Below are 13,504 nucleotides of genomic sequence, written 5' to 3' on the forward strand. Positions count from 1 at the left end.
AGTATTTTAAGATGAGCTGGCTGCTTGGTCAGCAATATGAATGTTTCTGCATGTTCACAATGTAGTTTTGTTCACTTTGTTACATTATATTTTTTATTATCTGTAACTTTCTAGCTTATCATTTAAAAATTGATAAAATGCATCAAATTAACTCATTATATTCTGATTAAAGTTAGTGACTTTTTCAAAAATATTTTCCCTGTACATCTATATAGGGTAACAGAACTCCCTGTGCTCTGCTACTATGGTAGAAACAAGGGCAAAGATAATGAGACAATGTCCTTACATCGCACGAACAAAACCCTACTATTTTTAGTGGTTCAGGTGATGTTTTCAACATAGTGCATTAGCTTAATGGGAGCAGTCTTTTGGCTGAGGCAGCTCCAATCTTACGGAGCTCTTTGTCCTGACCATATTCCAGTGTGATTCATTATACGCTTTTGCTTTAATTCCCTTGCTAAATTTCATTTGGCACTTTTCTAAATTGCTCTAGCTGCTAAACATCGACAGCATTTGGCTCTTCATGGTGGATGCTTCACGTGTAATCAACAAATAATAACTAACAAGCAGAAAATTTCTATGCTGTAGAATGGATATTTTCAAGCTAAAATGCTTTCCTACAGGGTCAATTAAGATAATAAAAGGCCAAGAAAAGTTTCACTTTAGGAGATTAGAATGATCAAATCAGTTCTTAAAGAAGATGTGTTTTGTCATCTTTTCCTGAATGGTTCATCTTTTGAGAAGGAAGGAAAGAAAGGATGGGGCACTTGATTTAGCAATTCTAAATGTAAGGATGTTAAAATTCATTATGAATAGTACTGGAAGTCATAAGAGTTGAAAATTAGTGAAATATTACTTTCAAATTCAAAACTTGTTAAAAAATTGATTTCTTTCTAGCATATCCTTTGGCTCTTGCTCCATGAAAGCTATCCTTTACAGCTTTCATGCTGTAAAATGGTATTTGCAATGAAAATCTTTTTTTTTTTTTTAGCATTGTATCTAGATATATACTCTATTTGTAGAGATTAAAAATGATTTTTAAAATTCTGAATCTTTTCAGTCTCTGGTTGTGGACACTCCAGAGTTTCACAGTTACAAGCCTATCTCTATAGCAACTCACCATAATTTTCTACATAAAAACCTTAGCAACTTGCACATATATTTTGAGTTACCTCTGGGTCATAAATGATCTGGGTCATAAATGATTTGTCTTGACGTTGTCCGTATTTGCTCTTTGCTTTATTCTCCCTCTTCCACCTGCTCGTCATTCCCTCCTTGTTCACTCTCTCTCTCAGTGCTTGCTCATCACTGTAGTCCTAGCTGAAGCTTCCTCCTGTTGCTTAGTTTGCACTCGCCAGCCTGGGCGCTGCTTTTGTCTACTTGTAGGAACCACCTGCAGTTAGGCTCCCTTTTCCCCATCCCTTTTCCTTTTTCTCCTTTTCCTGGTCAGTTCAATTCCACTGACAGCCTCTGGTCTTGCTTGTTACCTGTGCTCTCTGAAAGCTTTTCCTATTTCCTCTTCTGCTTAGGAGAAGAGTTTTTTCAAGGGAAGCAGTGTTCCGTTCCCTTTTCTTTTCCAGAGATGTTTACATATTCCCCCATCTTCTTAATTTGTATGTGCAGCAGAAACAAGGGAAAGGAAGAAACAACCTGATGATCTGTCAGTTGTACCCCCTGGATTCAAGTTTGATAGCACTGCCTTATAAACAGGATGCTGCAGTAGGAGGAACACTGGAAAACCAAACCAACAACAACAACTATTTGGGTTTGTGCAAATGTCTGTTATGATTCCAGATTTTGCAGAATTTTGGAAAAAAAAGAAACCTTATATCTTTCACTGATAAAAAAAGATTCAAGGCACTCTAAATAAAAAAATATAACATACGGTAAGTTAGTATTTATGACTATGATTGCATTTCCTCCTAGTCATTTGCATTTCTTCTTATACCACTGCAAAGACTGCACAATCACAGACTACTGAATCTTACCATGACAGTAATAATAATACTACACCTCTGTAACCACCTGTTTTTAAGAATATGGTTTCCATTCTTTTCAGTCACACAATAAATTAAGGCACAAATTTGAAATATAACATTAAATACACATAAGTAAATGTTCTTAATGCTCTTAATCACACTCAATCTCACAGTTGTGATTGATATATTTCTTTTAACTGTAATTTCTTAATATTTTAATTTTTTAAAAAAGCTTTGTACATATTTTATTATTTCATATGCTGTTTAAATGATCTACATTCCTCTTCATTTTTCTACAGTTCTGTTTCTAATGATTCTTCAGAGAATGAAGTAACTCACTGCCTACGGTAAGTACACTATCATTTTATATAAATAGTTGTTATCTAGGCTTTTCAGAATGGTTCTCCAATGCCTATATTTATAAGCTAAGTAATGTGTTAATATCATTATTAATAATTTAAGATAATTCGGGACAACTTATAATTGGGTAAATGGAGGCCAAGTCAGATTGGTGGAGTAAATCCTATCCTTACAAAGTTATCCACGCGAAAGAGAACCAGTAGTACCTGTACAGCATTTATCTTGACTATTTCTTTAAAAATAGCCTTTGCTTTCAAGATGAAATGCTGTTGGTGTTTCCTGTGCCAGGCAGAATTTAAAGATATAATGACAAACAAACAAACTGCTCCTTGGCAGGGAGGCTGAGATGCTAGGTCCAAATCTAACAGTAAGTTCAGAAATTCTGAGTGATTTGCTGGAAATAAAGAGTATGATAGTGGAAGGCACAATAATGTGACTCTAAAATAAAAAGCAGCCTGGGCACAATAGGGCAGCCATGTTGCCTGTTTGTTGCTTGCTTGCTTGGAATAATAACTGGCTTATCATCCAGTTTTAATGTAGGTTGTTTTTTTTCCTCTGAACTTGCATTGTTGAACTTGGGAGCCAAAAGGCAGGCCCAAAAGTAGATAATGATTGTTCTAATTTACTTCTGCCATTACCATTCAGTAGAAGAAACAAATTAACGTAAAGCAGTCAGTTATCTGAATTTAAAGATTAGCGTTCATTCCAATCCAGTGTTTTATCAGCTGGTGTGCAATGGCTCGACTTGGCGGCACGAAGAACAAACGCCGGTTTCCTTTAATGATAACATCCACGACCTGCAATAAACACAGATTTGCTTCATTAGAAGTCAGTATGACAATCATACAGTATCTAAGATTTTTACGAACCCAAGAATTATCATACTATGATAACCAATCTACTGTTACTATTACTATGACAAAGCTACTGTCATGTTCTTGGAGAGATGCAAAAAGAACATGTAGAAAGGATGCTATTAATTCAGGTATCGTTGAGTTTTCACGTGCCTCAAAACATACTTTTTCTAATAAACTTTTGATACAGACTGCCTGTACAATACCTGAGGCTTCTGTAAAGCTGTTATTATTGTACAGACCACGAGAGGGTGCTCTACTCTGCTTTTTAGATCCTGTATTTTTTCACATGCAACTTTTTGGCCTGGGAGGAATCCTGTTTTGTCGGTTTTCTGAAGCAGGAGCAAGCAACATGGGAGTAAGCTTTTAGTTAAGTGTATTTTTGAAGCACTTTGATTCTCATCTCTCTATCAGTCTGCTGCTGACTCACTGTATTCAGAACTGATACTCATCTGAGATAGGGAGGTGTTCTCGGGAACGCACTGAAATTGTAGCCAGCTAATTTTCCCCTCAAGCTGCCTTACTGAGTCACAGCACTCGTCACTGCTAGGCAGGAATACAGTGGTGTTAAGAAGTTCAGCTCCTCAGTGGCATGTGATGACAACCTATGCAGTTTATGGTGGCAAGCAACCTTTCCGTTCTCCTCTTGTAATCTTGCATTTCTCTCTTCCCTCTCTATGCTAGTCTTTTCTCCCCCTCCCTCTTTTAACTATATCTTAAATTTTCCAAAAAGTTTTAAATACCATCCTAACACAGCAAACTGCACGTAATTACTGGAGCATTAGACTCCTACAGCATGGAGAAAAAAAAAAAATGATGGAAGGAACAGATTGCCAGAGTTTTAACCTGAATCTCCTCTGTCCCACCCCAGCGAATGTGCTAACATGCTTGCTTGGAGAATCTCAGTGCCATTACGTACTTCTTTCACCTTAACGCAAAGAAAGCACAAGCCTCTGAAGGAAAGGGGGCTAAAATGGCTGTATCTTACAGACCTCTTGAAAGGAAACAGTGAACAGCTACCTATGACAAAAATGCCATGAAAGGGGCTTGAAACAGACCCCAGAGTTACGAGGCTCCCTTATGAATATCTACCTCTGCCTGCAATTTGCAATATCATGCAATGACAGTACGGAGGAGACATGCTGGTTCAGCTTGCTGAAAAAAAGTGAATGCTCTACTGTGTGCCAGAACCGATACAGTCACAGACCAATCAATACAACAAGGAAATTAAATTGAACTTTACCTGTTCCCTAGTGAACCAGCGGGCATCCTCTATTTCATTCTTGTCAACCTTAATTTCTGTAGACACCGCGACAGCTAAGCAACCGATCATGAGCGAGGAGGGCATGGGCCAGGGCTGACAAGAGACGTACTGGACGTGGCCCACTTGCACTCCAGCCTCCTCTTCCACTTCTCTTCGAACAGCGTCTTCTATTGTTTCACCTAGTCAAAGGGCAAAGGACAAGAGGCTGGTGAAAATACCCCAAGCAAGAATTAGATCCTGTATGTTGGGCTGCCTCAAAGGATTTCAAACTGTCCTGAACTGTTCAAACTGGTCTCAGGAACTGCCCTGAGATCTAGCTCGTAGATCAGGGTGCAGCCCTTAAGCATGGGCTACAGAAGACTGCTAAGCCAAGATAGTCTCCAAAGTGCCATTTTTTAAAGAGGAACTTTGAAATTAAAGTACCAGAACTTCTCCACCATCATGTTAATCTCCTGCATCAATAGTTTACTGTACGTGTAAGCTATCATTACTCCACCAAAAACAATAAAAATTAGCTAGGGGATGCAGTGTTCTTTAAATGAATTTCAGAATGCCCATGATCATGGTCCTAGGCTTGCTTGCCTAAGTGTGCTCTCTGTTCTAACCACTGATTAATGCAGGGTTCATCAGAGTAAACAATCCATACGTCAGTACGGTGCTTTACTTGGCTGTATTTTGAAAATTCTTGTAAGTAGTTTAAATGGTATTTGCAAGAAGCAAAAGCTTTCATACTGGTTACAACATAGTGATGGTTGCATGTATTTCATTTTGTCTAATGAAAGAACTAGCCACTATTATAGCAAACTCTTTTCATGCACTCACAAAACTAACTTCTGCATCCATATCAATACTTGCAGATATTTCCTTAGGGTTTTTTTTTTTTTTTTGGTTGTTAAACCAAACAGTAATTTCTCTAACAAAAGAGCTCCTAAGAGTTTGCTCAACTTAGCTGAAACTCAACTCAGCTGATCCAAAGATAATCTGCTCTGAATCAGCTTTTTCATGCAGGCACCATAAATCACTGTACACAATTACAGAATATGTCTTATACTCTAGGTTGTAAGAAGGATTTAAAAATAAAAGAATGTTTTACAAAGCATTCTGCACCTACTAGTGATTTTAACTTATTGCAATTATTATTGCTGAGCACAGTTCGGAAAAGGTCTCTTTATTTCTTGCTGAAATGGTTATATTTCTGCTGCTCTTCCATATAATCAGTCAGGCCTTAAACACTTCAGCACATGCTTAGTATTAATCATTTAGTTTAACTTTTATTTTTCTCTATACTAGAAGCCCTTACTGAATATTGTTAGAGAAGGGTTCTTACATATGTTTTTATATTGTCTTTTTAAAATTTAATTAGATGATTTGAGAGTGTATAAGAAAATTATCTTATAAATATTCAAATTGTTTTTTTAAATAAAGGGCTTCAGGGTTTAGGAGAGGTAAGCCATAAATCACCTAGAACAAACTTCTAAATTGTTTTCAGTGTACAATACTTGCTTGCCAGTCCTTTGATAAAGCAAAATGAAATTACTCACCCGGTTCTACAAATCCAGCAAGACAGGTAAACATTCCAGGCGGGAATCTTTTCTGCCTACCTAAAAGGCAGTGGTTCCCATCTGGATGGATGACTAGCATTATCACAACAGGATCTGTAAAGCACAGGAAAGAAATACTCTCAACTTTTTGCAGGCTAAAAAACAGCAATAAACTTCAGCCCATTCAGTATTGAATGGTAAAGATACAAATAAGATACCGCCGAGTACCTGAAACTCGTGTAGGTTCCCCAATGCAAGCTGGTATTTTATTATTGTTTGTTTTGTTTTCCTGCAGGATACCTGCTCATTTATTTTCGCTACATATGTGCTTTCTAAAAGCACTTCCCTAGACAAGGCTTGAAATTCAGGGCATAAGTCACCTGCAGCTGAAGCATTCAACTGACGAGAGCACCAACACCACCAACCTAGCTCTGCATCCAACAGCCAGCAACAATTGCAGCAGCCAGGACAATTTCCTGTGACCTCTTGCTCACACGTGCAGCCCTAGGAAGTACTTGTGATTGAAATGCACATAGAAAAACTAGATATTCTTTCTAAAATGTAAACACTGGCCAAACTTTACACTTCTTTTTTCTTTTTTTCCGACTCTTCCCGTTCAATTTCTCATTTGATGTTGCATTTTGAATTTCTGGTTGTTTTGTATTTCCTTTTCTTATTCCCTAAGATACTCTCTTTTTGGTATTGTGGTTTTGCTACGTTTCTCTGCATATTGCCCACCTACTCTCTTCTTCCCTTTTTATTTTCATCAGACTATTAAATATTCCAGTGTTCTGTGGTTTTTTTCAACTTCTGCCTTCATGTATTTTTTTCTATTGCTGTTCTGTCTTCTTTTTTTTTTTTTGCCCTGAAGGTCCATGTTTTCTCTAAGAAGGTTTGAATCAGCAATCAATATAAACAATATTTTCAAATACTGGTGCTGTATTCCAAGGTTTTTGCCACTTGGCAGAGCAAACAATTTCAGGTGTTGCTGTCCGTATACTTTTTTTTTTTTCTAGGAAAGTATTAGTAACAGTTGTTGGTTGAGTAGTCTTTCCCTAGAGAAATCCATACCTTTTCTGATTTTGTTATGCTAAAGACTGTAAAGAAATAGCTTCACGATAGGCTATGAGAGAGAAGAAAACATCAAAAGTTTTTCACTGGTACAGGGGTGCAGTCACAGGACACGAGCCAAAGCAAAGTCCAGGAATAAGCACGTACAACATCCAGAATTACCACTGCAGAAGAAAACCAGAGACCCTTGTAGGGGAAGGCAAGGTGAGCAGGTGGTCACCAGCTGATGCAGGCAGAGCATCCTTCCTTTTTCCTCCTTTCCTTCCTTGCTTCCTGTGATGGATATGCTCCTTTCCCAACTCAACCTGACCTTCCACATGTAGCCCTATTCAGTTGCTAACCACCAGCGACTTCTCTAATCCTGGTAGGCGCCTTCCTGATCTCTTCTCCCACTCAGACATCAACATAACAGTCCTGAAGGCTGCATCCTGCTGGGGAGAAAAAGCTAATACACTAGCAAAGGTCCTTTGACATGAAAGAACGACTCTAAGTCAATCATCTTAAATAAATATATATAAATACACGGACACCCCACGGCAGCGGGCTGCACACCAGGATCTGCCTTTGAGAAGGGACGCCTCTCAAGGTTACTCCTCAAGGTTGAGAGATGCCTTTCCATGACAAATTTTTGGTAAGCGAACATAGTGCACTTTCTTTAAACTTTGTACTGTGCACAGAAACCCTTAGTCATAAACCGTTGACCAGGTCTGGGGCTAGAATAGGATCCAGCCGTATCCAGACTCCTCTCAGAAGAAGCCTGGAAAGCAAGGAGGTCCAGTCTGAACCTCGTGACTCAATGGGAGGGTGTCCAAGATAACTGTGTATTATCTTAAACCTCCATGCAGTAAATAATAAGCGACCTTGCCATAGAATCTAGTGGAATCATTGTTCATATCAATAAACCCTATTATTATTTCTTTCATACGAGTGAAGTGCATTTTGTCACTCGCTCTCCTCCCTGCCAACCCCCAACTTGTTCCGTGACAGTTCCCCACCTATAGCGCTGCGACAGACACTCTGGGAAGAGGCAAGTACCTAAGAGCCAGGACAGAAGCAAGCAGCTGCAGGAGCTAGAAAGAAGTGGCGCTCAAGTCTATAACGGAAAGGAAGTGGTTACAAATAGGACCCTTTTCCCCAAGTTTATGCTGCAGCATCCTCACCGACTCTGGGGTACGAGGTGTTGTGCACGCCGCGGAGACTGGAACAATCTTCTTTGAGGCAGGTTTTCTTGTAGCCCCCGTCCTCAATCTTGGTTGCGCTGCCGCACGTTGGGCAGAACTGGTAGCGGCTGTGCCAAGCCAGAATGGATCGGGCCTGCGCGACGACTCCTTTGAAAGGACATACGGAAAGTCAAAGACCAACTCATTTCAGCTTCTACTACTGCGAAATAAAGCACATATTAAAATTTAATACAAAAAATAAAGCAAGGCCGCACCTTAAATTGTCATCTGCTTTAAGAGAAGTTGAGCAAAATGCTTTATTTGGATTTTTTAAATTTTGGTGGGGTGACAGGAGAGTACATGCAAATGCAATACAGTACTACATGAGCACAGACCAAGTCATGCTCACAAAAAAAAACCTCATGGGATTTCCAGGCCCGTATGCCTTGTCTCTCATTGCTGTTATTTTGTTTGAGGAAAGCATCCAAATTAGATATCATATTCTTGATGTGGCTAGAATGACTAATTCAGAGCTGCTACATAGGTCTTGACGTAGTGATGCCTTGTCCCACTGAAACTAGAGATGGAAGTTACTCACCTGCGGTTTGGCCTTCCCTAAGAGAAACGTTGCAACAGCAGTTGCTGCAAGGTGCCCAGGCTGGAATTCTTGCACTTTTGCAATCCTCCTTTTGCAGCATTAATTTTCAATATATAAATCTAATACTGTACTAGCATACGGTGGGAAAAACCAAAACCTCCTTTCTACTTAAAGCTGCTATAAAATCTTAAAACAGAAATCAGTACACAACATCTGTATTCTTATTTCTCATATCGAAGGTCGGTAATCAGAGTTTTTTAAAAATGTTTTAAAAAACATGTGTATGCACTAATATTAAAATAGCATAATTTGTAAATTTCTGATGATGAATGTGTTTCATAATCCATTACTTGTGATTGCAGATGTACTTTGCAACTGCATGTTTTACACACAAAATTTGGAACAGCATCACTGGCAAACAGCAGCAATTAAAATTTTTCTAATGCCACGGAAAACGCATAGCTCCCCTACAGTAGTTGCTTGTCTCTGCACTACCCACCAGCCAATCTCCCAGCATAGCTTTCCGCTGAGATATGTGATTACAGCTGCCTTTTATGCACCTTACCAGCCTCTTTTTCGGGCAGCTGCAGCAGCGCAGGCATGGGCGGATGAAGAAAATAGGCGTCTTCGTGCGTCTGTTTGAACTTCTCGGCAGAGGGGGGCTCTATGCTGAGGGCAAACCAGGCGGTCAGGCCGTCCTCGTGCTCCTCGCCCGGAGCGGCGCGGCCGGGAGCGCCCCGCGGCTCCGTGGGCAGCCGCAGCTCCACTCCCAGGAAGATGAGGGTGACCTCCCCGGCGGGCGCCAGGAACTGCTGCACGTCCTCGTGGCGCAGCCGGCAGAGCTTCACTTCTGGCTGCTGGGAGCTCTCTGTGCCTCCCGCCAGAGTGACTAAGGGGCTTAGATTGGAGAAGAGGATGTACACTGAGCTGGGATGGGTTTGCTTTTTGCTCAGCCAGTTGGAATCAGTTCTTTTGTCGCTCCTTCTGTCCAGAAGTGTCGTACCAAAGTAATTCTCAAGCTCTTTCACTTCATTTGGCAGAGGAAGAGGTCTCTCCCCACCCTTTACATTAGCCAACAAATTAGCTATGTGCTTGTATCCCCAAAATTTAGCAATGTCCAGAGCAGTCTGCCGTGATTTATTAACGATGGACCTGTCACACCTACAGAAACAGAGCAGAGCAGCGGTTACCACAGTAATTTCAAGAGCCCGAACATTGTATTATTCTTACTTACGGCACAATATTGACACTATTAGGGTGTGGGAACTTTCAGAAATTCATTCTACATTGGGGCACTTTTTAGGCTAACTACTTAGCATTAGTAATTAAAATGTGTTCATACTTGCTTTTGTTAATGCTGGATCTCAGACTGCCCTCCAAATGAACTATTAACCAACATTCAGGCTGTACTACAACAGCAATAAATAAATAATCCAGACATTGTGCTATGCAATAAATAAATAAAGAGAACAAACAAACAAGGGAAAAAAAACCACCAAAACACATTCAAGATCCTTTATAAGCAAGGGGTGGTATAAAAACTGTGCTACAGGTCACTTCTAATTAACCAGAGGATATAAGAGCGACATGCACACAGACACACACATAAAGCAGTTTAATGAGCTCTACTTTCTAGAAGGTACCCAACGTGCTATCAAAAGACTTAGAAGACAAAATTTTCTGTTAAGTAAGACCTAAGGATACAGCCTGTGCTTAGGGAGAGATGACAATTGCGGTGCATGAGGTGGTCCCTATAGGGATCTCTCTGAATTTCCAAAACACCTGCAAAATCAAAAATTTAGCGGTAGCTTTTTAAACAAATGCAGGGGATAACTGATTCATTTTCCGAAGTTGCTTTCTGGAAGTGATATTTTAATTTTGTTTACAAAATTAAATATCAGCATCAAAATATCCCCCCAAAATTCCTGGGCTTTTCACTTGCTGGGCTCAGGACAGTAAATGTTTGACCCTACTAAGTAGAAATAAATTTGTGCCTTATCAATGTCCCTGTTTATTCTAAGTGTAGGAAGCCAAAATGCCAAAATTCAGCATTAAATCAAACTTTTTAGATAAAACTAACCAAACTTCAGAAAAAAAGCCACAGCAGAAAGAAAATACCCACTGTTTTAATAAACATACAAGGCCAATATGTCCAAGTTGTTGATATACACGTCCTAATAAAGGCAAGACTGCCTTGACTTCAGTTTGTACATTAAACTCAATAATTTCTAACAGAATTTGAGTATACTTTATAAAAGCATTCAAATTTTAATTTAAAAGCTTTCGGTGCTAAAGGAACTACTGTTGCCCATTTATCTTTACAGCTTAACTACTGTTACTGTAAAATCTTGCCTTATTTCCTGTTTAATTTCCTATCTATCAGCCACTGAAGTTTGTTGTAATTTCTGTCTTCTACTTTCTGCCTACTCAAGTATGTGCTGTGATCAAATTGCTACTCAGCATCCTCAACTGCAGCTTCAATTATTTACATCACTAAGATCTCTTTTTTCCAGTCTTCAAACATTTCTTGTAGCTTTTCTCAAACATGGAAAATAAAATATTTATTTGGGGGATTAGTCTCTTGAATGTTATATAATATCACCTTCAGAGTTCTACTGACATTCATGTTTATACATCCAGCAATGTATTTATCCGAGTGACTATGACTAAATATGACTAAAATTAGATTGAAGATGCCATAGAATAACATTAGCAACTGTATCCTATAAGAAATGTCCTGAAAATGTAATTTTTTCCACAATAAAATCATAAAATCCCTCAAATCTCAAGAAAAAAAGGCCCTTCAGTACACAGATTTAAATCCAAAAAAATGTGTCATGTAGGTGTTTTTCTGCTTGCTAAGGTGTGCTGGCCACCTTAGGTCAGAACAGCAGTTTGTTTGATGTGCCATGCTGAGCCCCAGAGCACAGCTCATACCTTTTGCTAGGAGTAGCTAAAGGTTGGGATGACCCGTGGGGCCTGCAGAATGCCACCCGTGAGCTTATTCCTACGCAACTACGGACTGGACTAATCTCACCTGGCTCTGAAAGTTGGCTCCGCTGAACCTGAGCACCTGACTTGTGTCATTTAGAAATGTCTTCTATTTGAAACATTTGCATCCTCACTTAGTTGAGGATTTAGAAGAATCTTCCTTGGAGTCTGGAAGTGAGCTTTGAGGCATCGTTTGCTTTTCTCTTGGTTTCTGAGTGACAATTTATCCTTGAAAAATAGAGAGACCTCTGGAGAGGTTTGTGAGAGGCCTGTATCTTTTGCATAGTAAATCTGATAAAATTATAAAATCTGGTTATGAACTGTCAGAGAGTAAAACTTTCCTAATTTTAAACCTGGAGATTCTTCCCCTACCTAGCGGGTGAATTTACGTTTCTGACATAAAGATCAAGTAGGCAGAAGGGGATTCAGGCTGGCGCTGTTCAAGAGGAGCCGCGGGGCAGCTTACCCGCCTTCCAGGAGGATCTGCACCACCTCGAAATGCCCGTTTCGGGCCCCGTACATGAGGGCCGTCCAGCCGTTCTGCGCCGTGGCGTTGATGAGCGACGGCGAGCGGCTGAGCAGCGTCCTCAGCCTGCCCGTGTCACCAGCGGCAGCCACGTGGTGCAGCTGGGCCACCAGGTCCTGCTTGAAGCTCCTCTCCAAGTCTGCCATGGCCTCGGCTACGTTATGATAGGGAAAACAATAAAAAGACAGAATTTGAAAACACATTTACTGTGGGCAGAAGGATTTTGAAAAGCAAATTAAGCGTAATGCTATACAGCTAATCCAGCACTGGCACCCAAGCCATAGATAAAACAGTCAAATTCTTATCGTTAGTATAAAATTCTAACTCCCAACCAAGTATCAGTTCCACACAGCTACAAATGTGGCTAAAATTTATCCCTAGTCATCAACGCTTATTTTCAAAGTGATTTAAGGACTTGGTGGTGCAAACGAAGCTTGCTCAAAAGGGCAAAGTGTGCCTGGTTTCATATTAAACCACCCTGCCATCAAGATGAACCCTCTGAGCCATGGAGAAGCCCCTGCTAAAAACCAAACACTTCAAAAGTGAAAAACCAAAACAAATCCACAGAAACAAACACGGGAACAAGCGCCAGCCCTGCTGGTGTGCGCCTGGGCGGCCGCCCCTCGCCCGCGCTGCAGGGGACTCGCGGGTTGCGGCGCTCCGGGGCACGGCCAGAAACGGCGGCTGAAAACCCCGTTTCGGCTAACGCCCAGCAAACCAACCCCGCTGTCTTCAGCAGCGCCGGGTTACACGAGCACAGTGTTTTAGGGGCGCTGATCAGTTTCCCACGGCGGAGCCGCCGCGCGGCCGTTACCGGACACCCCCGCGCAGTCCCGGTCCCGGTCCCGCCGGCCGCCTCCCCTCCGCGCGGCGGGTCCCGTCCCCACGGGCGCGCCGGCTGCGGGGGCCCCGTTACCGTGAGGGCGCCGAGGCCCCGGCGCGAAACTTCCGCCCGGCCGCGCCGCCCCTGGCGGGAGCCGCGCAGGAAATGGCGGCGGGAAGGCCGCGCCGGGAGGCGGGAGGACGGGGCGGGCGGGCGCGCAGGCTGCGGCCGGCGACCGGCACACGCGTTGTGTCTTCGGGCGACAAACGTTACAGTTACAAAAAGCAGCCCAAGCCCTCCCTGTTATCACATCTTCAGACTTCTGCACGGGCAGCTG

At 41.3% G+C, this 13,504-nt stretch overlaps 1 protein-coding gene across 2 annotated transcripts; it reads right to left on the reverse strand.

Annotated features, from left to right (window-relative positions):
* Positions 1–291: 291 nt before the first annotated feature.
* Positions 292–13,090, reverse strand: NUDT12 (nudix hydrolase 12). 2 transcript variants are annotated; one of them, XM_026044080.1, is made up of 7 exons: positions 13,067–13,090; positions 12,285–12,498; positions 9,393–9,988; positions 8,230–8,397; positions 5,999–6,112; positions 4,437–4,636; positions 292–3,136 (listed from the first exon to the last, which is right to left on the reverse strand). In XM_026044080.1, the coding sequence occupies exons 2-7, from the start codon at positions 12,488–12,490 to the stop codon at positions 3,026–3,028; spliced, it is 1,395 nt and encodes a 464-aa protein (XP_025899865.1). In that variant the 5' UTR covers positions 12,491–12,498; positions 13,067–13,090; the 3' UTR covers positions 292–3,025. The 2 variants fall into 2 exon arrangements, with proteins under 2 accessions (XP_025899865.1, XP_025899866.1); XM_026044081.1 differs by lacking the exon at positions 13,067–13,090 and having other exon boundaries at positions 12,285–12,516.
* Positions 13,091–13,504: the final 414 nt, after the last annotated feature.

The sequence above is a fragment of the Nothoprocta perdicaria genome, unplaced genomic scaffold (assembly GCF_003342845.1).
Source record: "Nothoprocta perdicaria isolate Ctin4 unplaced genomic scaffold, notPer1 scaffold_35, whole genome shotgun sequence".
In the NCBI taxonomy this organism is placed as follows: domain Eukaryota; kingdom Metazoa; phylum Chordata; class Aves; order Tinamiformes; family Tinamidae; genus Nothoprocta; species Nothoprocta perdicaria.

What these genes read in the sequence shown, in the direction of transcription:
- NUDT12 (XM_026044080.1), bottom strand. Translation starts at nt 12,490, where the DNA reads ATGGCAGACTTGGAGAGGAGCTTCAAGCAGGACCTGGTGGCCCAGCTG. An exon ending in GCTGCCCGAAAAAGAGGCTG is followed by an intron (nt 8,398 to 9,392) that starts GTAAGGTGCATA and finishes GTCCTTTCAAAG; the next exon opens with GAGTCGTCGCGCAGGCCCGA. An exon ending in GCTGGTTCACTAGGGAACAG is followed by an intron (nt 3,137 to 4,436) that starts GTAAAGTTCAAT and finishes TGTTTATTGCAG; the next exon opens with GTCGTGGATGTTATCATTAA.